The 21968-nt window shown below is 44.3% G+C and overlaps 1 protein-coding gene across 2 annotated transcripts in view; it reads left to right on the forward strand.

Moving 5' to 3' along the window:
• Window positions 1–21381, forward strand: part of LOC137430764 (activin receptor type-2B) — a 221800-nt gene extending 200419 nt beyond the window's left edge. For both annotated transcript variants that reach the window (XM_078781911.1, XM_078781912.1), the window contains exons 7-11: window positions 4730–4878; window positions 6440–6554; window positions 7409–7547; window positions 7680–7810; window positions 18319–21381. In XM_078781911.1, coding sequence (XP_078638037.1) covers window positions 4730–4878; window positions 6440–6554; window positions 7409–7547; window positions 7680–7810; window positions 18319–18528 — 744 coding nt within the window. In that variant the 3' untranslated portion in view covers window positions 18529–21381. The remainder of the gene's footprint in view (window positions 1–4729; window positions 4879–6439; window positions 6555–7408; window positions 7548–7679; window positions 7811–18318) is intronic.
• Window positions 21382–21968: the final 587 nt, after the last annotated feature.

Genomic DNA, 21968 nt, shown 5'->3' on the forward strand with positions numbered 1-21968 from the left:
CTGCTTTTGCACATCTGGTTGTGGAAAAAGATGCGGCTGTTTCCGTGCAGGACAAAAGACCTGCATTAGTGCTTGCACTTGTCGGGGATCATGCACCAATTCACAGGATGATGATGAAGATGTGTAGGTAGTCGGAGCCCCGGTTCAAACTATGTTATCCGTAGGTTGTTGGCAAACAGAATAAAGTCTCAAACAATACTAGGAATCTTGACCATGGTGGTTTGGAGACATTTTCCAATGCATACTGTATGCTATAACATCACACTTAACAATTCCATGTGCCGGTAAATACAAAACAGAGGTTTTTTTCACAATTTCTATGTATTTTTGAAGAAAAGGTTAATTTTCACCCTTCACTAATTGCCCACAGAGGGGTATTACATCAACCTTCCCTCACTAAAAACTGCTCTTCTATGTGAGGATTGATAAATAAAAGCAATTAGAACCAGTAAATTTAGTTTTATATGGCATTTTGCCTATCTATTAGAAAGTGAGAAAATTATATATTTTTGCCATAGGTTGACCTTTGACCCCCACTGTAACCATGGTAACCCCTTAATTATATATATATTTTAAAATACTGAGATGCATTTTGTAGGCAATATCATCAGCAACAAAATGATGTATAAAAACCCCATGTAGAGTAAGATGGCTGGGCAAATAAATGGGATATTGTTACAAACATCTCTTCTCTTTTTCAACACTTCGGAAATACTGATTTAGCAAAAAAAGGGTTAAAAATGACCCTTTTCGAAAAAATCTTAGCCGGCATCCACCCTCCCCCGATGCACCACCCCATTCCCTACCTGTTTCCAGTGGATGCATACTTTTAACATGAAATGATTTTCAAAATGAATTTTTCAGGCTCATTTCCGGTCCGGTCTGAAGAGGACGCAGGCGTCACATGCTCGCCGCTTCTTTGACCGGACCACTGTCAGTTGCTTGCTTTTTTGGTGGTCGTGCGGATTTTTTGGCCATTGAGTCTGCCCTCTGCATAGCCCCAGCTCTGCTCCCTGCTTCGCCTGCCCGGCTCCTTCGCCTGCTCGCTGTTTCCTCGGGCGCGCTCTCGTGGGTTGTGACCATCGCAGCGGTTTGGTGGCGGTTTCCCGCCGTGATCTTGATTTGTAGCGGCGGCGGTCGAGTGCCGCTGCATTTGCCGCTTTGCCGTGATCAACCTTGGCCTCGTGATCGTCTCTTTGCTCCTGCCTGCCCTCTGCTTGGTCCCGGCTCTGCTCCTGGCTTCACCTACCTGGCTCCTTCGTTTCCTCAGGCCCACTCCCGTGGGCTGGGACCATTGTTTCACCTCCTCAACCTTGGCCTCGTCTCGTCCCTTCGCTCCTGCCTGACATGGCTCTGCGGTACTCTGCCGCAAGGCTCCTTCTGCTCAATACCCGCTCCACCCCTTCATGCATCTCTGCCATCAAATCAAATGGACTCCTCCGACGACCCAGGTACATTCACCGTGGCTCCGGTCGTAAGTTTGTATATTTGCAATCAGGTCACTCCATCCCCGTCCTCTGGTCGGCTCAGCGCACTCTCACTCTTCGTCCCAGCGCACCTGGTCACAGCAACGCACACGATCGCACCTCCTGCCTACGAACCCTGGCTAAATCACCTGAATTCATCCCTGCTGTTCAAAACAACATCAAGCTCACCCTGTTCAACACCCGGTCCCTCAACAACAAATGCCTCATCCTGAACGAATACATCCTGGATAACAAACTGGACGTTCTCTGTCTCACCGAAACCTGGCAACAACCTCTGGACTACTACACACTCAACCTCACCACACCCAATGGATATTCCTACGTCAATAAACCACGCTCGGGGGGCCGAGGTGGTGGAATTGCCGTTATCCACCGTCAAGACATCAAGACCAGCCTCATCCCCATCGCCTCATCCTCATCATTTGAACACCTGGCTTTTAAACTCTCTGGTCGCACGCAGTCAGTCATGGCTGTCGTCTACCGCCCTCCCAAACCACACCCATCATTCCTGTCTGACTTCTCCTACTTTCTGACCCAGCTCTGTTCCCTCTCCCCCTCAATCCTCCTCCTTGGTGATTTCAATATCCACATGGACTCCACTGACTCCACAATAACCACTGACTTCACTGATTTACTCACCTGCTTTAACCTCAATCAACATGTCGACTTTCCTACCCATGTCCGTGGTCACATTTTGGACCTTGTCTGCTCCACTGGATTAAATTTGCACCATCTCTCTGGCTCCGACCTCACCCTCTCTGACCACTTAGCCATCACTCTGACCATCAACATCCCCGCCCCAACACCAAGACATTATCGCACTATCAACTTCCATAAGCTAAACGCTCTTTCACCTACCTCATTCTCATCCACCCTCTCTGAAAAAATGTCCACTTCTCCCTTCATTGACCTCCACACCCCTTCCGACCTCACTGACTACTACAACCACACTCTCTCCTCCTGCCTTGACCAGCTTGCGCCTGTAAAAACCAAAACAGTTTCTTTCACCCACTCTGCTCCCTGGTTTACCCCTGAACTCCGCCTGATGAAAACTCGTGCTCGCCAACTTGAAAGACTCCGCAATAAAACGGGTCTCACAGTTCACTCCCAAGCCTACAAGGACCACCTACAACACTACAAAGATGCCCTCTCCCGCGCCCGCTCCGCCTACTACTCTCAAATTATCCACTCTGGCTCCGGAAACCCAAAAGCACTCTTCTCGACAATAAACAAACTCCTCCGCCCCCTGAACACCACCACCCAGTCATTCACAGTAGACAACTGCATCTCCTTCCTCTCTTTCTTCCAACGCAAAATTGACAACATCTACAACAGCTTGACCACCGCCGCACCCGCTCCCCCTCCAACCACCTGCCCCCCCTTGTCCTGCCATCCCCTGTCTCGGTTCTCCCCAATCTCCCCTACTGACCTCTCTGAACTCCTCATAGGAATGAAAACTGCCACCTGCACGCTTGACCCCATCCCCTCCAGCTTTGTCAAGGCCTCCCTCCCTGCTCTCTCTCCACTTATCATTGCAACAATAAACTCCTCCCTGTCTACAGGCATCGTCCCACCTTCCCTCAAAATTGCTGCTGTTACCCCCATTCTAAAAAAACCTGGTCTAAACCCTGACACCCTAAACAACTTCAGACCCATCTCCAACCTACCCTTTCTGTCAAAAATTTTGGAACGCGCTGTAGCCACTCAACTCAAACATCATCTCTCTGCCAATAACCTGTATGAAACATTCCAATCTGGATTCCGCTCCAACCACAGTACTGAAACTGCTCTCCTCAAAATCACCAACGACCTTCTCCTCTCCTCTGACGCTGGCAACCTCAACATTCTCGTCCTCCTCGACCTCAGCGCCACCTTTGACACCATCGATCACACCATCCTCCTCACCCGACTTGAATCCACCTTTAACGTTACCGGCACTGCCCTCTCTTGGATTAAATCATACCTCTCTGACAGACGCCAGTTCATCTCCATCAACAACTGCAAATCCCCCACTGCTCCCCTCCCCCAAGGTGTCCCCCAAGGTTCAGTTATTGGCCCCCTCCTCTTCATCCTTTACCTGTCCCCCCTCGGTCACTTAATCCGCCGTCATGGTCTCCAATTCCACTGCTTCGCCGATGACATCCAGCTTTTCATCTCCACCAAGTCCGTCTCCACCGACACCCACTCTATCCTGACAAACTGCATCACTGAAATAAAATCCTGGCTTCAAATCAACTTCCTCAAGCTTAACTCTGATAAATCTGAAATAATCATCATTGGCCCAAAAACGCTCACAAAATCCACCCATAACTTTGCCCTCAACATCGACGGTATCCCAGTATCCACCTCCCCTCACATCCGGAATCTTGGCGTCATCTTTGACCAAACCCTTTCCTTCGACAAATACACTAAACAGATCACAAAGACAGCCTTCTTTCACCTGAAAAACATTGCCCGTCTCCGCTCATCCCTCTCCTCCACGGCTGCAGAAACCCTCATCCACGCCTTCATCACCTCCCGTCTGGACTACTGCAATAGCTTCCTCTATGGTTCACCCTCAAAAATCACCAATAAACTCCAATACATTCAGAACTCCGATGCCCGTCTACTCACCCATTCCCGGACCCGTGACCACATCACCCCCGTCCTTTACAAGCTTCACTGGCTCCCCATCCCCCAGAGAATCCAGTACAAAATCCTCCTCTTGACATACAAAGCCCTCCATAACCTGGCCCCATCCTACCTGGCTGACCTCCTCTCCAGACACACTCCCACCCGCAACCTCCGCTCTGCTGGTACCAACCTCCTGACCCCCTCCATCCGGACCAAATTCAGATCCTGGGGGGACATGGCCTTCTCCATCGCTGCTCCCACCCTCTGGAACTCACTACCTCACACTATCAGAGACTCCTCCTCACTCACCACATTCAAAACATCACTAAAGACCCACCTGTTCAACACTGCATTCAACATTCAACCCACAGCATTTAACCCCTGACTATCTCTTCTCCTTCTCCCTCCTTTTGCTTTAAATATTTCCCTATTGATTCTTGTCTTTTTGCAATTGTTGTTTTCATGTATTGTTATGCATTATGTTTTCCACTCTGTCAAAGCGCCTTTGGGCTTCTGGAAAAGCGCTATACAAAATAAATGAATTATTATTATTATTATTATTTCCTCTACTATACAGTGAAGCGTGGCCGAGCACGGCTTGATGTTTTTAATGCACTACTTGTGTCCAGGGTTGCCTCTGTGATTACCTGAAGGGTCACGTGTTGTCGTGGTTGGAGGTTTGTCGTGCGGTAGAAAGCACTGCATGTGGTCTTGCCTATCTTCATGATGAGCTGCCTGGGAAAAAAGGAGGCGTGCACAAGCCGGTGATTGCACACAGGTGAGCAGAGGAACAAAGGGAAATTGGATGGGTCGAGGTAGTGGAGCTGTGGTGCTGATATAGGCAATCTGTGAAGGCTTGGAGGTCGCTTCGTTGTAACCTTTTACCGATTAGTTGAAAATGTTTAAATTGAGATTGAAAAGTTGAGTAATAACTTGGTACTCCTATTTATTACCTCCGCCACCAAAGGTGGATGGAGGTTATGTTTTCATCCCTGTCTGTCCGTTTGTTTGTTTGTGAACAAAATATCTCAAAACGTCGTGGACGGATTCGGACGAAATTTGGCAGAGATGTAGCGAATGTGACAAGGACGAAATTACAAGATTTTGGTGAAGATCCGGATTCGGATCCGGCTATTATAAGTTTTTAAATGATTCTTCACGATTGGGAGATGGGGCCAAAAACGATACATAGCAGGATATCTCAAAGAGTTGTGGACGGATTCGGACGAAACTTGGCAGAGATGTAGCGAATGTGACAAGGACGAAATTATTAGATTTTGGTGAAGATCCGGATTCGGATCCGGGTACTAGAAATTTTAAGTGATTCTTCACCATTGGGAGATGGGGCCAAAAACGATACATAGCAGGATATCTCAAAGCGTCGTGGACGGATTCGGACGAAACTTGGCAGAGATGTAGCGAATGTGACAAGGACGAAATTATTAGATTTTGGTGAAGATCCGGATTCGGATCCGGCTATTATAAGTTTTTAAATGATTCTTCACCATTGGGAGATCGGGCCAAAAACGATACATAGCAGGATATCTCAAAAAGTTGTGGACGGATTTGGACGAAGCTTGTTGGACCGGCTAGTATGTGTGGATGGATAGTGTGTGAGACAAGGAAGAATCGATTCAATTTTGATGAATATCCAGATCCGGATCCAGCTCGTAGAATTTTTTAAGTGATTCCTCACCATTGAGTGATATGTCCAACCAGGTGGAGGTATGCCCTCTACTGAGTGCTGTTGTAGTTTTGCATCCTTTTTTTTTCTTTCATGAACTTCACATTTCTCGGAAAGCACAATGTACTGTCCCAAGCATCAAGGACAAGGACACCATGTATGGGAGGGAGGGAATGAGGACATGGGGTTTGGGAATGGAGACTTATGGAGAGCAGTAACTGACAGAAGTGTGAAGAAGAAGGGGGTGCAGTACTGAAATATGGAGGAAATGTACATGGAACGTTTAATGAAGTGTGTATAATTCAATTGGGGTGTGATCTTTACTTGATCTCACATGTGGTTTAACTCGACTTGATGCAGCATTTGTTAATTTGTAACAAGCTTCCATGAAACAAAGTGATCCGACATCCTGATTGGATGGTATTATTGCTTGGATGCTTCACGAGATGTCGTGGCATGGGCTTCAAATCGCCGATAATGTGGATTTGGCCATTGTCTCCGAGTGTATTTGCTATTCGTGCAAAGTATACCGGTGTCTTCCAAGGTCGTCCTGTGCTGTCTGTAATGCAAGTGCTGACCTTCTTCCTGTTGAGTGTGGGAGTGGAAATAGAAATGCCAGCGTGAGTCCAAAACAAAACGGTGTTCTTGCATTCAGGGATTTTAAGAGCAAGAACGTGCTGCTGAAGCCAGACTTGACTGCCGTCATCGCCGACTTTGGCCTGGCCATGAAGTTTGGACCAGGTTCGTGTCCTGGTGAAACCCATGGACAGGTGAGAGCTGCACCACACCATTTCCTTTGTGGTTAATTTATGATTTCATCTGTCTTGGGTTAGTCCCAATGTGTTTTAGGGTTTTACTAGTTTTCATTTGCTGATAAATTTGTCTTTTTTTATTATCAAAATAAAATCCATATAAATATTTCAAGTTTTGTGTTTGTTTGTGCGTTTGTACGTTATGCTTTCATGGCTGAACCGTAGAACCTCGAGGCCTCAAATTTTGGGTGTAGGCACTGCAGAATCTGGGCGATGTTTGAAGCTTCCACACCTTGGCCTTGTCATCCGTTTGATGCCACCAAAGACCGCTACAAAGTGTAATTTGGGATGTGGGACCAGACAGTGCTGCCACTGGTGCACAGGCAAAAAAAAAGATAACCACCAGGATGCCAATAATTATATAGCTTTTCAATGTCCAACACATCCCGAAACGACCGCCTGGAAAAGCCAACTCAGCCGGGCAGCGCCGCGTAGGCCCTGCTAGTAAACTGTAATGTCAAATCTCAATAAAAGAGAGTATAATGATGATAAAGCAGTATAAAACTCGTCTATTACACACATAAAATGTTAAGTACTGCAGATGCCCGGCAGATACGCCAAAGAGGTCGCGCATTTTAGAGGCATGTGGTACCTCCACCATTAAAGCAATTTACAATGGTGGTCTATTTTCTGAAGAAGTTGTACGAACATGGTAATTAATCGTGTTCTCTCAACGTGTATGACAATTAGTTGGGGACACCTTTGTCACTGTACATAAGAGAGAGGTCACTGCGTTGAGGTAACGGCAGCAGTTTTGGACAGCAGTAAAACATTTGAGCAGTATTGGATGGACACTATGTTTGTATGCACAGGTTGGCACGCAGCGGTACATGGCACCCGAGGTGCTCGAGGGAGCGATCAGCTTCCAGCGAGATTCCTTCCTTCGTATTGATGTGTATGCACTTGGCCTTATACTGTGGGAGCTCGCCTCCCGATGCACTGCAGCCGATGGTGGGTCCACAATGATCATGATCGTATGCGCTTCCCATAGTAACCATTGGCATTGATACCTGGCCAGACATAGGTTTTGATTCTTATTCATCCCGAGTCACGTTTTAGGTCAATGTGCCACCATTAACGCAGGCCCAGTTGGGGAATATCACTTGCCTTTTGAGGAGGAGGTTGGGCCGCATCCATCTATGGAGGAAATGCAGGACATGGTTGTGCACAAGAAGGTTCGACCTGCACTCCGTGATGTCTGGCAGCACCACCCGGTGAGGAGGCCTTTGCATCTCACCCTGATTTGCTTTGTATACTTTGCCTGAAACTCAAATAATTCATGATGTTTCAGCTGTTTGTGAGGGGAGAGGGGGCGATATATCTCAACATTTATTTTCTAAGCATCATAGGGGAAATTCTTACTATAATTCCCTGACCGGGATGTGTGTGTGTGTGTGTGTGTGTGTGTGTGTGTGTGTGTGTGTGTGTGTGTGTGTGTGTGTGTGTGTGTGTGTGTGTGTGTGTGTGTGTGTGTGTGTGCGCGAGAGAGACAGAATTGTGAGGAACAGACATGAAAAAACGAGATGTGTGTGTTGGCATGCATTTTGGGCTGTATCGGATCAGCATGACCCCAATTAGTGCATAGGGTGTTTTTATCTTTGCGGGTGGTATTGTGGAGCCTGGGGGAGGGGATGCAAATTATCTATGTAAATGTGTATCATATAGCGCCACCTCCAGGTAGGAGAGGGTATTACAAGAGTCCTCCCTTTACAGTACAGCATTCCTGTCCTCACGTTTTTTCAGTGTAATGAGGTATTTTGAATTACGCATTGAGAGGTATTTTGAATTACACGTTTGAATAAGGATATTAACCTAACGCCCCTGGTTGTTTTCGTAGGGAGCAGGTCCTTCTAGTAAATTCTAAATCACAATAGGGAGTGGTGTTGGCTGGTGTTGGTGTTGGCTTAGCGGTGTTGGCTTAGCGGTGTTGGCTTAGCGGTGTTGGCTTAGCGGTGTTGGCTTAGCGGTGTTAGGGTGCCGGCTTGGGATCCTAGGATCCTGGGTTCGAATCCCGGTCGATCGCTGAATTAACGCCAAGGGGGTTGACTCAGCCTGTCATCCTTCCGAGGTCGGCAAATTGACTACCAGCTTGCTGGGATGAATGATCCCGGTGTGTACCCCGGTTTAGAATAGGTACACCGTATCCCTGCGCATCGTAAGAGCGTGACCAAGGGTTGGCGTCAGGAAGGGCATCCGGCCATAAAAACATTGCCTCAAACAGGGAACCATGATTGTCATGGGGCCCGCAAGGCTAACCCCCGCTCTATTGGGGAAAATGGCCTTAAAACGATCATTCATTCATTCATTCATTCATTCAATAGGGAGTGGTTTTTCATCTATTAATATTTTGGTTGAAAGCTTGGAGATAGATTCATTGCATCATTTTACAGATTACTTGCAAATGTTTAAATAGAGTTCGATTGAGATGTTGTTTTTTTCTTTATGGGAGCAATGCTCATGGAAGAGTAAGGCAACACTGGCAGTGGGACAAACATCAAGTATCAGGAAAAAAGGAAAAGGGGAGCGGAGGAAACACTGAAACGAGAAAGTAAGATGGTTGGATGAGGAAAGGTTGGGAAATCCAGTTCCGGCAAGTCGTGTCAGACTTTTGGTGACACTCATGATCAGATTTCTCCAAACAATCCTATCCTGCAATGCTTCCCGAAGCTGTGGCAGAGACAGCTTGGTTTCAGGCTTTACCCCATCCATTCAGCACATACAAGGTCTGCCCCTTCCTCTTGTTGAGTAGTATTGGATGGACACTGTGTTTGTATGCACAGATTGGCACGCAGTGGTACATGGCACCCGAGGTGCTCGAGGGAGCGATCAGCTTCTAGTGGGATGCCTTCCTTCTTATTGACGTGTATGCCTTCAGACTTTTACTGTGACAGCTCGCCTTCCGATGTACTGCCACCGATGGTGGATCCATAATGATCATGATCACATGCGCTTCCCATAGTAACCACCCCTTCTGAAGAGGCAGCATATATGTAATTTATAGACAGGATACCTGGTCAGACGTTTCGATTCTTATTCATCCCAAGTCACATTCACACTTCTATTATGAGATTTCTCCAAATATCCCTATCCGGCACTGGGGTTTTTGTTTTTTTGTATACAAGCTCGAGGCTCGTGTAAGAGCTAACATTAATCACAAAAAAAACATAAACGGACACATAAAACATATAATAAAGGGAGCGGGACACAAGATGGGGAAAGAGCGGGAAGCACACAAGTAGAACAGGAACATCGGGAGATCTGTGGGAGGGAGAGGGTGGTAGAGGTAAAAACAAATGGACATTGCGAGGACTTCAAGGAAAGAAGTCGGTATTTCAAAAAAGTGGATCTGGGGTGAATTAACGGGGGTAGAAAATATCAAGGTTTTGGATGGGGGAAGATAAGAGATGGTAGTGAACAGCTGTTTTAAAGACCTGGATGGAGAAGTGGGATTGAAGAGAATGAGGGTGTTTGTTCCAGAGGTGGGAGAAAAGAGGAATGAAAGAGTGAAAGTGAGCAGAGAGTCTTGATTTTGGCAGTTTCACCAGGAGAGGGTTGCTGGCAGATCTTGTGTGACCTGAAGGAATATTTGGGAGACAGAGCTGGGGGAGCTAGGCCGGAGAGGTGTCTGAAGAAGACAGAAAGACCACCAACCTGCCTGTGGTGAGTGAGTGAAAGGCCCTTCGAGTCAGCTTCATTGCGGGAGATTCCAATGATTCTGAAAGCTTTGGTTTCAACAGCGTGAAGCCGAGCTAGGTGTGAGGCAGGAGCACCAGCCCAAAGGGGAGAGCAGTATTCCATTGAGCTGTGGATCAAAGCCTTGTATGTGGTGAGTTGTTCAAATGTGCCAAAGACTTCGCACGACGGAGGATGCCCAGTCGGCGACTGGCTTTGGAGGCCAACTTGGAAATTTGGTTTTCCCAGGAAAGATCATGGCAGATAGTGAGACACAAAAGCTTGAATGACAGAACTTCTTGGAGATGATTGTTCAGAAAGTAGATGGGATGGTTTTCCAGTCGGTCTTTTCGAAGAGAAATAGTGAGAGTGTGAGATTTCTCAGGATTGAAAGACATGTTCCACTTGTTTGACCAGTCTGTGATTTTGTCCAGGTCTGCAGAGAGTGGGGAGGCTGCAGACTGCCGATCTGAGGGATGAGTTATGGAACGGCAGAGAGTGGAGTCATCAACAAAGAGATAGAGAGGATTTTCCAGAGAGTCGGAGAGATCATTGATGAAGACCAGAAAAAGCACAGGGCCCAGAACACTGCCTTGAGGAACTCCAGCCTGAACAGGAAGGGGAGATTAGAGAAATCCATTTAGGGCCACATGTTGACTGTGACCAGAGAGGAAGTCCGCAAGCCATGCGTGGAGATTTCCATGGATACCATAGGAGGAGAGTTTGGTGAGCAGAGCGGGGTGCCAGACCGTATTGAAGGCACGTGATATGTTAAGGGAGACAGCTCTGTTTTCCTGTTTGGCATTGAGGGTCTCCATCCATTGTTGAGACAGCAGAAGCAGCATGTCAGAGTAGAATGACCTGGTCTGAAACCAAATTGATGATCAGAGAGCAAGCCATTGGAGAAAAGGAAGGATTTGATATCCGAAGCAATGATGGATTCCATGACTTTGCTGATTATTGGGAGCAGGCTGATTGATCTGTAGTTGCAAGGATCTGTTTTTGCACCTATTTTAGGGAGGTACCTTCGTAACAAAAATGGCAAGGATTGTTACACTGTGGACAAAAGCACCATTCTTTCACCAAATCTTTGCCCATGTGTTACAATCAAAAAGAGGGTAAGCTGCAAAAAATCGGATGACAGGAAGTGTACTTTATGACGTCACAATCTACGACCGAGCTCGTAGAGCAAGTAAATGTAGAAAATAAGGTTGTGACGCATTGTGATGAGATGCCAAGTCATTAATTTGACATTTTGAGGATCCGGGAATTGAAGAGTGATGTAATCAATGACATTTAAGCAACCACAAGCTGATTTGTTGTTGAGGAAGCGAGAGTTGGGATGAGTGGATAGACGGTCCATGCTATCAGAAAGTGAGATGTAGATGGAGTCATCACTGTTTGGTGGACGGTACAACACACATATGAACAAAAGGTGGGAGCGAAGGGGAAGCCGTAGCCAGAGGTACTCCTGGGGTTGGGATGGAGAGAGGGCAGTGCAGGGCGAGTGAGGAAGAGAGTTTTTGATAAAGATAGCAGCCCCACCTCCAGGACGAGGCTCAGGTCTATCATACCGGAGGAGGGAGTAACCAGGGAGAGATATTAAGGAATCAGATACATCTTGAAGGAGGAAAGTTTCTGTTAAGCAGATTAAGTCTGGTTTGTCAGCAGCAACCTGAATGGAGAGATCAATCAGGTTTGAGCGAAGGCCCTGGATGTTTGAGGTCCATACCGTTAAGGAAGAAGGGGGAGCATCGGATACAGGACAGGGGAGGGGAGGGGAGGTGTAGGGTAAAATGAGGAAGAGGAGGAGGTAGGGAGAGCTGTTGATAGTTTGTTGGAGATTTCAGAAGAGTTAGGAGAAAGGGAAGGATGAGGAGGACGAATGGGAAGGATGAGAACTGCTTAATGTAGCTGTGGTAGAGACTGCTTGGTTTCGGCTTTTACGCCATCCATCCAGCACATGCAAGATCTGCCTCTTCCTCTTCTTCCCTCAACCATACCCAACATGGTTGATTTCTCAAGACTTTCGATGTTTTATCATCAGTGCATCTCATGGACATGGTGGTCTAATTTCCTCAAGCACAGATTTGTTTGTTCTTCTTGCAGTCCATTACATTTAACATTTGGCTCCAACACCACATTTCAAAACTGTTAATATTCTTTTTCTTTTTCACTGTTCATGACTCCCATCATCTATACGTTGCAACTGGAAATACCAGATCATTCCTCATTGTACACCGCTCCTTTCCTATGCCATCTCCAGGCATTGCAAATCGTCATTGCCGGGCACCAAAGGGGGCTCGGCAGTGACGCACGCTGAAAGAGAGTACTCAGTTTTCACTCTGGTTTCTTTCTTGTTTGTTTGTTTTCTTGTTTGTTTGTTTTCTTTCTTGGTTGTCCGGACGATATCTCAGCCATCCTTTGAGCTAGGAAGCTGAAATTTCGGCACAGTAGTGAGCAAGTCCTTTGTCAAATACGGTATTTTTTGTTTTTTGAATAATCAATTAATTGAGGAGTTATTTAATTATTAGCGTTTAATTAAGTACTTATTTAATTAATTAAATTTCATTTCTCTTCTGACCATTATTAACTCAGGCACCTTTTGAGTTAGGAAGCTGATATTTGGACATGCCAATGACCAGGTGATTTGGCTGCAAAGGATATTTTTGATTTATTAATTAATCAATTAATCGATTAATTATTTAATTATTCGATTAATGACAAAAAATTTTTTTTTTTTAAAGTTACAGATTCTGATGAAATAGTGGTAGTTTATGTGTTCTCTGACCAAATTGATTAATAATTTAATTTTTTTATGATTATTATTTATTTATTTTCATTATTAATCATTTATTTATTGTACACCGCACCTTTCCTATGCCATCTCCAGGCATTGCAAATCGTCATTGCTGGGCACCGAAGGGGGCTCGGCAGTGACGCACGCTGAAAGAGAGTACTCAGTTTTCACTCTGGTTGTTTTCTTGTTTTCTTTCTTTCTTGGTTGTCCGGACGATATCTCAGCCATCCTTTGAGCTAGGAAGCTGAAATTTCGGCACAGTAGTGAGCAAGTCCTTTGTCAAATACGGTATTTTTTGTTTTTTGAATAATCAATTAATTGAGGAGTTATTTAATTATTAGCGTTTAATTAAGTACTTATTTAATTAATTAAATTTCATTTATCTTCTGACCATTATTAACTCAGGCACCTTTTGAGTTAGGAAGCTGATATTTGGACATGCCAATGACCAGGTGATTTGGCTGCAAAGGATATTTTTGATTTATTAATTAATCAATTAATCGATTAATTATTTAATTATTCGATTAATGACAAAAAAAATTTTTTTTTTTAAGTTACAGATTCTGATGAAATAGTGGTAGTTTATGTGTTCTCTGACCAAATTGATTAATAATTTAATTTTTTTATGATTATTATTTATTTATTTTCATTATTAATCATTTATTTATTTTCTTTCTCATTTGGCCAATATCTCAGGCACCTTTTGAGCTGGGAAGCTAATATTTGGACATGAGTGACCAAGTGATGTGGCTATCAAGGATATTTTTGATTTATTGATTAATCATTTCATCTATTAAGTATTTATTGATTAATCGATTAATTATTTATTGAGTAATCAATTAATTATTTAATTTTTTATAAATGACTTATTTAATTAAATTTCTAAAAGATACATCTTCGGATGAAGCACTACTGGTTTAGTTATGCGATTAGCCAATTGATTATGAAAATATTTTGTGATAATCTTTTATTGATTTTAATTATACAATTAATCAATCAATTAGTGTACACCTCTCCCTCCCAATGCAGCCTCAATGAGCTGCACTGCGGTATTGCCGGGCGCCGGAGGCGCCCCGGCAATGCCGCGCTGCAGCATATTTAATTATTTGGCATGGGGCGGTGTACTTTGAATGTATGTGTACTTGTTCTCCACTTTGTTTGTATTATTACATCTTTGTCAATCCCGACATTGCTGTTCTCATCAACACTAACTGTTTATTAATTTCTCCTCTACATTCTCGACTCACTTCAATCTTAGAACCCAGAAAGATGAAACTTTCCACTATTTCCACATGATCGTCTCCCAATCTGAACACATCAATCTTCTCAGTTGACAGGATTCTTCTCAGTTGATAAAGAGCAGATATTTAACTTTCCTTTTTCACTTTCTGCAGCAGTTTCATCATTACCTCCTTACTTTCTGCCAACAAAGTGGTATCCTCAGCATACCTTAGATTGTTTATGCATCTTCCTCCGATCCTCACTCCAGCCTCTATGTCATCCAAGCTTGATTTCCTCATGATGTACTCACTACACAGATTCAACAAGTAAGGGAAGGGAATTTGGACCTCTGTCTAACCCTTTTCCAATTTGAAACCATTCTGTCTCTCCATACTCTGTTCTTACTGTACTTTCTTCTTTAGTGAACAGGCTTCTTTATCAGACATATCAGGTGCTCCGACATCCCCATTTCTCTCATAATTATATCCAAATCAATTCATGATGAACACAATCAAATGCTTTATGATGATCTTTAAACCAGAGATGCACCTTCCTTTGATATTCCCTTGCTTTTTCCAAGATCCACCTACGATTTGTGATTTGATCTCTAGTACCTCTTCCTCATCTGAAAGCTGCTTGTCCAACGGGAATTTATCGCTGAACAAAGTCTTCTATTCTGTGTTGCATGATCTTTAGTAATATTTTGCTAGAATGTAAAATCTAGGCAATGGTTCAGTTATTTGAACATTTTCTTGCATTCCCTTTGGCAATGGTATGTAGACTGACTGCTTCCATTATGTAGGCCATACAACGTTGCTCCAGATCTCTGTACAGGTAGCGGTTAACATTTTGACAGCCTCCTCCCAAACTGCCTTGAAGAGTTATCTTTGAATTTTGTCCGCACCTGGTCCTTTTCCATTTGTCGGCTTGTTCAGGGCTTCATGTATCTCACATTTCATCACTATTGCTTCTTGCACATATTCTCTTTCTTCGAAGGTTGCCATCATATTGCTTTCATGTTTGTATAGAGTTTCAATATAGTCCTTCCATCTTTCTTTCACCTGTTTCTTCTGTCAGATATTTTCCTGGTCTACTCTTAAAGACCCAAATTGGAGACTTAAACTTTCCTGTGATCTCTCTGATCTTTTTTAAAAATAACTTTTGTTTTTCCCTCCCTGTTGTCACTTTCTACTTCTACACGTGCCTCTGAAATTTTTATCTTTGTCTTTCCTCGCTTGTCATTGGAAGTCGATTATTTAGCCCTTAATGTCCTCTCTTGATGCTCCTTTGATTTTCCTCTCACCTTTTCTGTCTCCAATATATATTGGTATGTGGAAGGGGGGAGGGGTCCATAGCTAGACTGTGGTAAGTGTAGTATGGGCCGTGTGCTTCGAGTAGCGGTTAGATCGCCATGTAACAGGGACCTGTCAGGTTAAGTCGTTTGTTACACGTGACACTGAGGAGGCAGCATATTATGTAAGTTATAGACAGGTTAGACCTTAATTTGTGGGCGTGGACACCTCATGTTAGTAGGCGGGGCTAGTAGATGATAGCTTCTCACGAGTGAGGCACACACACGTCCTGTGTACAAAAGGCCATTACGATCTGTCTGGCCAGTGTATGTCAGCCATAGCAGCGTAATGTGCTGTGGAGTCAATGTGCATTTATTTTTATTGGTGCCACCCCATGATTGGGGAGGGAGAGGAGAACCCTACCCAGGAGGAGGTGAAACAAGAGAGACCTTGCTTGGGGGAGGAGAGAGGACAACAAGAGAGAGAGAGACTGGTAGTCGTGGAAGAAGAAAGAGGCCTCCACGTGTGTTCAGAGGAGACATCAGAAAGCTTTGCGTGGAAGGACAAACAAATACTGACGGAGGAGTTTTGGAGGGGACCGACTGTGGCTTTGGCTCTTGGGGTTGGCCCAAGCTGGGATCACACTGTGTTTTGTAGGACAAGGAGGAAGAAGACGGACGGAAGACCAGGGGGCCTCGCTTAAAGGACAAAAGGAGTCTACGGGACCTGGTAGAGGCTGATCGTCGCTGGTCTTCCTCATGATTGAACTTCATCGTGCTCGTTTTGGTTTTATCTTAAGAGCTACTCATCACTGGCTCTCATCTCACACTTAGTAGTTTCCAAAGCAGTCTACTTTGGGTCTGGCATCCACCTTGCGCATTAGAGAAAAGGGAAGTCTTGCCTACATTATTGTTTTGTTGCATGATTGTGATCTGTGGCACCTAGTGGGTCAGGAATTGCTTTGTTTCCAATTGTTGTACATAAGTTTGCATATCCCCATTTTCCTCTTTGTGTCCATTTGACTTGCTTGGTTCATTGTTTATGTTTATAGCTTCTTCTTTACCCTCTTCCCTGTTTACTTTACAAAATAAATCCTTTAAAGGGTAAGAAAACATGTTTGAGGTATCTGTTTTCCATGTGTGATTATCATAGATTTCGGCCCAATTGAATGATCCTTAGAGAATGGTAAAGTTGCATAAAGTAATTGATTGCAGCGAGATAAAATGTCGTTCGGTTCATTTTCCGAGATTAAGGTCTTGGCGCTGAGGTTTCTGTCTTAGCGGGAGCTTCAGACTGACAATATTGCTTCTTCTGACAGCTATTGAGCCTTCTTCTTTCTGCTTACTTTTGGGATATTGTTCCTGGCCACTTCTTTTACAATGTCTTCAACCGCTTGCCATAACTTTTCTGGCGTTCTCTCAACCAAGTCCAATTGTGTAAAACGGCTTTTTACCTTTATTGCATATTGTTTATATACGTTTTCAAGATCATATCTGGTCAGAGTTTTTGATTTAGTTTTCACCTTTCTCAATTTGACTTATAGTTTTGCCACAATAAGTTCATGATCTGTCCCACAGTCTATGCCTGGCAGAGTATTGGCCGATTGCACAGAAATGAACAAAATAATATGAGCAAGAACCACTTCTTCTTCTGTTGATTAGAATGTAGTCAATCTGATTTCTATGTTGCCCATAAGATGAAGTCCATGTGTACAGTCTATGGTTGGGTTGTTTGAACCATGCCTTTGCATTTACGAACTCGGTCTCCACACAGAAATCCAGCATTGCTCCCCTGGCTCATTTTGGATACCAGGTCCGTGCTTCCTGTAATCCCTGGTGCTCCTGATTCTCCACTTTTTGCATTCCAGTCTCCCATAATAACTAAAGCATCTCCTTTGGGCACTTGTCCTACCAGTTCCTACAACCTTCCAAAAAACCCCTCCACATTTTCTTCATCTGCTGCAGAAGTTGGGGCATATATCTGAATAATGATGGTGCTCAATGGATGTCCACTCAACCTCACTGATATTAACATAATTGACTTGGTTATATCCAATGTACTGACCCTGCCATTCCTCTTATTGTAAATCACTGCCACTCCATTTCTTTTGCAGGTTTGGTGACCAGAAAATAATACTATGTAATTATCAGATTGGAACTACCCCCAAACCAGTCCATCTAAGTTCACTTATCCCCAAAAGTTAAGTTCTTGTCCGCTCCACCTTTTTCTTTATAACAGCATCTCCCTCTTTATAGCATTTTATCTTCTCCATCTCTCTCTTTTATTCCTGGGGTTGTGGGATTGATCACTTATATGCGTGAATAAATTACCAGCAGGCACGCATGAGATCCGTTGTCCACATGCACAACTAAATTGAGAATTTTCACTTCCCCGAGCCACCATTTGGCATGCTCCAGTTTCAATTCAAGCCTCCACGCTCAGGCCAGCTTGCAGATTGTTAACTCCAACGTCACCAGGTTCGAGTCTGGTAGGGCTCGGCCAGGTATTCGTTAAAATATTATTATTGCTTCTGCTAGTTTCTTATACTCCTGTTTGAGGCACACCAAAGTAATATTGACTTACTTATCTTGGGATAATAGTCCTGCATGAATTGAAGTGAATGTTGGGTGAGTAAATGAGTTGTCTGTATAAAAAGAACGATTTTTGTTAAGCTGAACAACAACAAATAAAGCTCATCGATCTGATATTTTGTTTTGTCCGCATTCGTCCTTTTCAGGGTTTGGCGCAGTTGTGCATCACCATGGAAGAGTGCTGGGACCATGACGCTGAGGCTCGCCTCTCGGCTGGCTGTGTGGAGGAACGTGCCGCACAGCTCTACAGACTTGCTTCACCTAATGCATCAGTCTTCCCCATATCTGACTCGCAGATTACTGTGCTCCCTTCCATTACCGACTTGCAGCTACCAGCAAAAGAGTCAAGCCTCTGACAAGTGGATGAGCTGCTGCAGTTGTGGTGTTATTACTGCAGATTGACAAGATCGTTGGAGGCGTTTCTGGGATAGGGGTGTACCTAGAGTGAGGGCTCGACTGAGTTTAGGGTAAGGCCAGATAGTGGAAAAGATGAGGTTTCCTCGAAAGGATCGCTCACTGCCGTATTGGTGCTACAATAGGTACATTGCATTGCCTTCCTCCACGCCTCAATTTGTGCGAGATAACTCGTATTCTAGCCCAGGTTTCCCTTTGATCTCCAACCTCAGTCTCACGTGTACCCTGCCAAGAAAGAATACGTTTTTTTTGTCCAATGGCATGTGGATGCAAGACGCTTGACGAGATTCAAGTTTGGAATACATCGTTACAGCAGCCAAAAGAAGCACCCTATCAACCTCATCATCTGGACCTCATCATCTGGCCCGAGTGGGAAATGGGGCTTACAAAGAATACAACTGAGATAGAAAAATCTCGGCTGTGATAGTTTCTGTCAGGCTGCTGTTGCAAATTGTTTCCTCACTATTATTTGGCTTTACTTTAATAAGAAAGGAAAAAGCATGTATAACACATTTGGTCGGTCAGGTTGAGGAGGAATGCAGCAGGAAAGGTGTGTGTGTGTGTGTGTGTGTGTGTGTGTGTGTGTGTGCGTGCGTGTACGTGTGTACGAGTAGCAATTCAGCTTGCCAAAGATGCGATCTAAGAACTTAAATTTCTAAACGTTATTGGCCCGGTTCATTGGGCCTTAAATTACATTCATTTTTTCCTCGCCATTGAAAGGCTCCATACAAGATAGAGTAAACTCAGTCCTGTCCCTCATCAGTTGTACACAACCATGTTAGATCTTACTCAATTCCTTTGATGACCCAGCTGTGTGAAACAGACCATAAGAGGATGTAAACACATGAACTACTAACGATATTTGTCGGATCATGAACGTTGCTTGAGGCTCAGCCTTGACTTTATTTTAAAAGTGCAACGACGCATCGACTCAGCATCATGGATTTTTGGTGAATGGAGAAATATATGCCTCTCACACCTTACATTGCCGTGGTCTTCGAGCGAGATGCTTGTGCTCACCGAGTTGAGGAAACAGGATCGAAGCCGGCATAACCTGAGACAGATGAATGTGAGAGCAAGCCATACAGAGACCCCATTTTGCCAGCTCGCGTCCCTGGCCGTGCCGATTGAGTTCAAAAGGCCATTCTGTATCTCTCATGTGGTACCCACTGGCAAGACTACTCGGACCAGGTGCAATGTGAGGAGTATCCTCAGCCTCCTGAGGCTCGCTTACCTCGGCCTACAGGTTGTTTCTCATCGTTATGCATCATGTTAAATAACTGTGAAAATTCCAGGGATTAAGAAATGGCATTTTTCGCCTTTTTCAGTATTTTTGCTGTCAACAATAACTACGTACATTTGTTTTGTTTTGTTTGTTTGTTTGTTACCCTCCCCAATCACCCCCCCTCCTTGTAAAAGGGGTTTGCCTAGGTGGTAGATTGACATTTTAAATACCGCCCCATTTTAAGTTAAAGTGTAACATATTTTAATCTTGATCCTAGATTGTCCTTTTATTGTAGATATTGTCTAGGCAGGAATTATTTCCTGTTCTCTTTCCAAAGTCGAAGGAAGAAAAAAAAGAAAAAAGAAGGCGATGAACACTATTTAAAACACCTCAGACAACATCGCAGAGCGTACTCTTCGGGTGCTTCTTGCGTGCTCATAGGTCTCTCAATGTCGATGCAATACTATTACAAGGAGTGTTTACAAACCTGTACTCTCCATAGGCAATGCAGATGAACCCCCGGGGTTTGGTTTATGCCTGCCAAATGGTGGCTTCACAACCAAAATGTTATCCTATTTACCTTCGGCCTTTCGCAGAGCAAGACCACACGGATCGATATCATCAAGCAAACGAACACCTGCGAGGGAGAAATGTCATTAGGTTTCTGCGGTAAGGGCACTATTTGCTTTGTGGTTTGTTGTAGGCCCACAGCCGTCACATAGCACTCTGGCGGGTGTCACCGTGATCCTCGACTATAAGAATGGCCGACGTTGTGAAGAGCGCCAGCGACGGCGGTGTTGCTGATGCGACTTGTTATCCTGGAGGATTGGTGTGGTAATTGTTGTGGCTTCTGTATGTTCCATTGTGTGGTACTGGCAACAGATGTGACCCGAAAGAGAATGCACACCTAATCAGGTCTATGGTACACAGCGAAAGTCTGTTTTAAGTAGCTTAGAAATTTTTTCCATTGTTGTTGTTGTTGCTGTTGTTTTGTTGTTGTTTTTTGTAGCACGGACGAAAATGTGAGTTTTGACGTTCAGCTTGAAATGTTTAACAATGAGACAGGTTTTCATTGATAACGATTGATAATTTGCCAAACATTTTGTTGATGGTGTACCCCTGCCCAGCCCCCACTTTTACCCCCTTCCCTTTCCCCACCTATAATTTGCTTGTGCAGATGGGCTATGGAAGAGCTGGGTAAATATCGTTTCAAATCATCGTCCCTGGTTTTAAAATGTCAAGTGAACTTGTCACTTAGACCTTGTGTGCTGTTTGGATCTGCAATTAATCACCGGTTTGAAATTTCCAGGGAAACCGAATAATGATTGAATTAATTTGCCTTACTTTTGACATTTTATACCTGTTGTGACATAAAAGCATGCTGTAATGTTAGGCCTTTGTTATTTTATTGTTTTGTTTCTTCTCCCAACCTCCTCCCCCCATCCCTACAACGGTTACACCAGCCCGAAAAAAATCCCCTCAATTTTTGCAATGCAGGGCTGTTGAGAGGTATTTGTATTTATGGATTAATAAATTCTGTAAAAATTAAAAAAAAACAAAAGAAAACAAATCTCGATTTGTACTTCTTTATTTTTACGTCAACTGGCAGGATAGCCTAGAGTTTATTTGCACGTCTGGGAGCTGTCCAGCCTGGGTTCGTATCTCGACCTAGATATATACTGTCATCCCGGTGCTTTGCTAGCAGGGCAAGGAATTGGGATGGGTGTGTCTGTGTGTGTGTGTGTGTGGTGTGTGTCGTTGGTTGTTAACTCCATATGTAGGTTTCAGAAGGTGGAACAAAGCCCTCCCAGGTCTCAAAGATTCCACCTTCGTATGTGTTTGTTTGTTCCTTCTGTCGGATTTGACGTTGAACTTCACCAAGGGTAGGGGAGTTCTCACCACCACCATGAACACGATACATGTTCCTGCCAGGACTGCGGGTAGTAAGTGATCTGTCTTCCTTGGTGGTTTCAATTGAGACCAGGTTGCACTGATTGCTATATTTGCGTGTTTTCTGGCTAGGCAGCCTCTGCACTATAACCTAGAATGACACTCAGTATAGCACATACCTCCGCCAGTGTAAACAGTTTATGTTTGTATCCACTAATAGGCCGGATCTGGATTCGTACTTGAACCAAAATCTAATCCACTTGTTCT

The sequence above is a fragment of the Myxine glutinosa genome, chromosome 7, assembly GCF_964187855.1.
Source record: "Myxine glutinosa chromosome 7, kmMyxGlut1.1, whole genome shotgun sequence".
Classification (NCBI taxonomy): Eukaryota; Metazoa; Chordata; class Myxini; order Myxiniformes; family Myxinidae; genus Myxine; species Myxine glutinosa.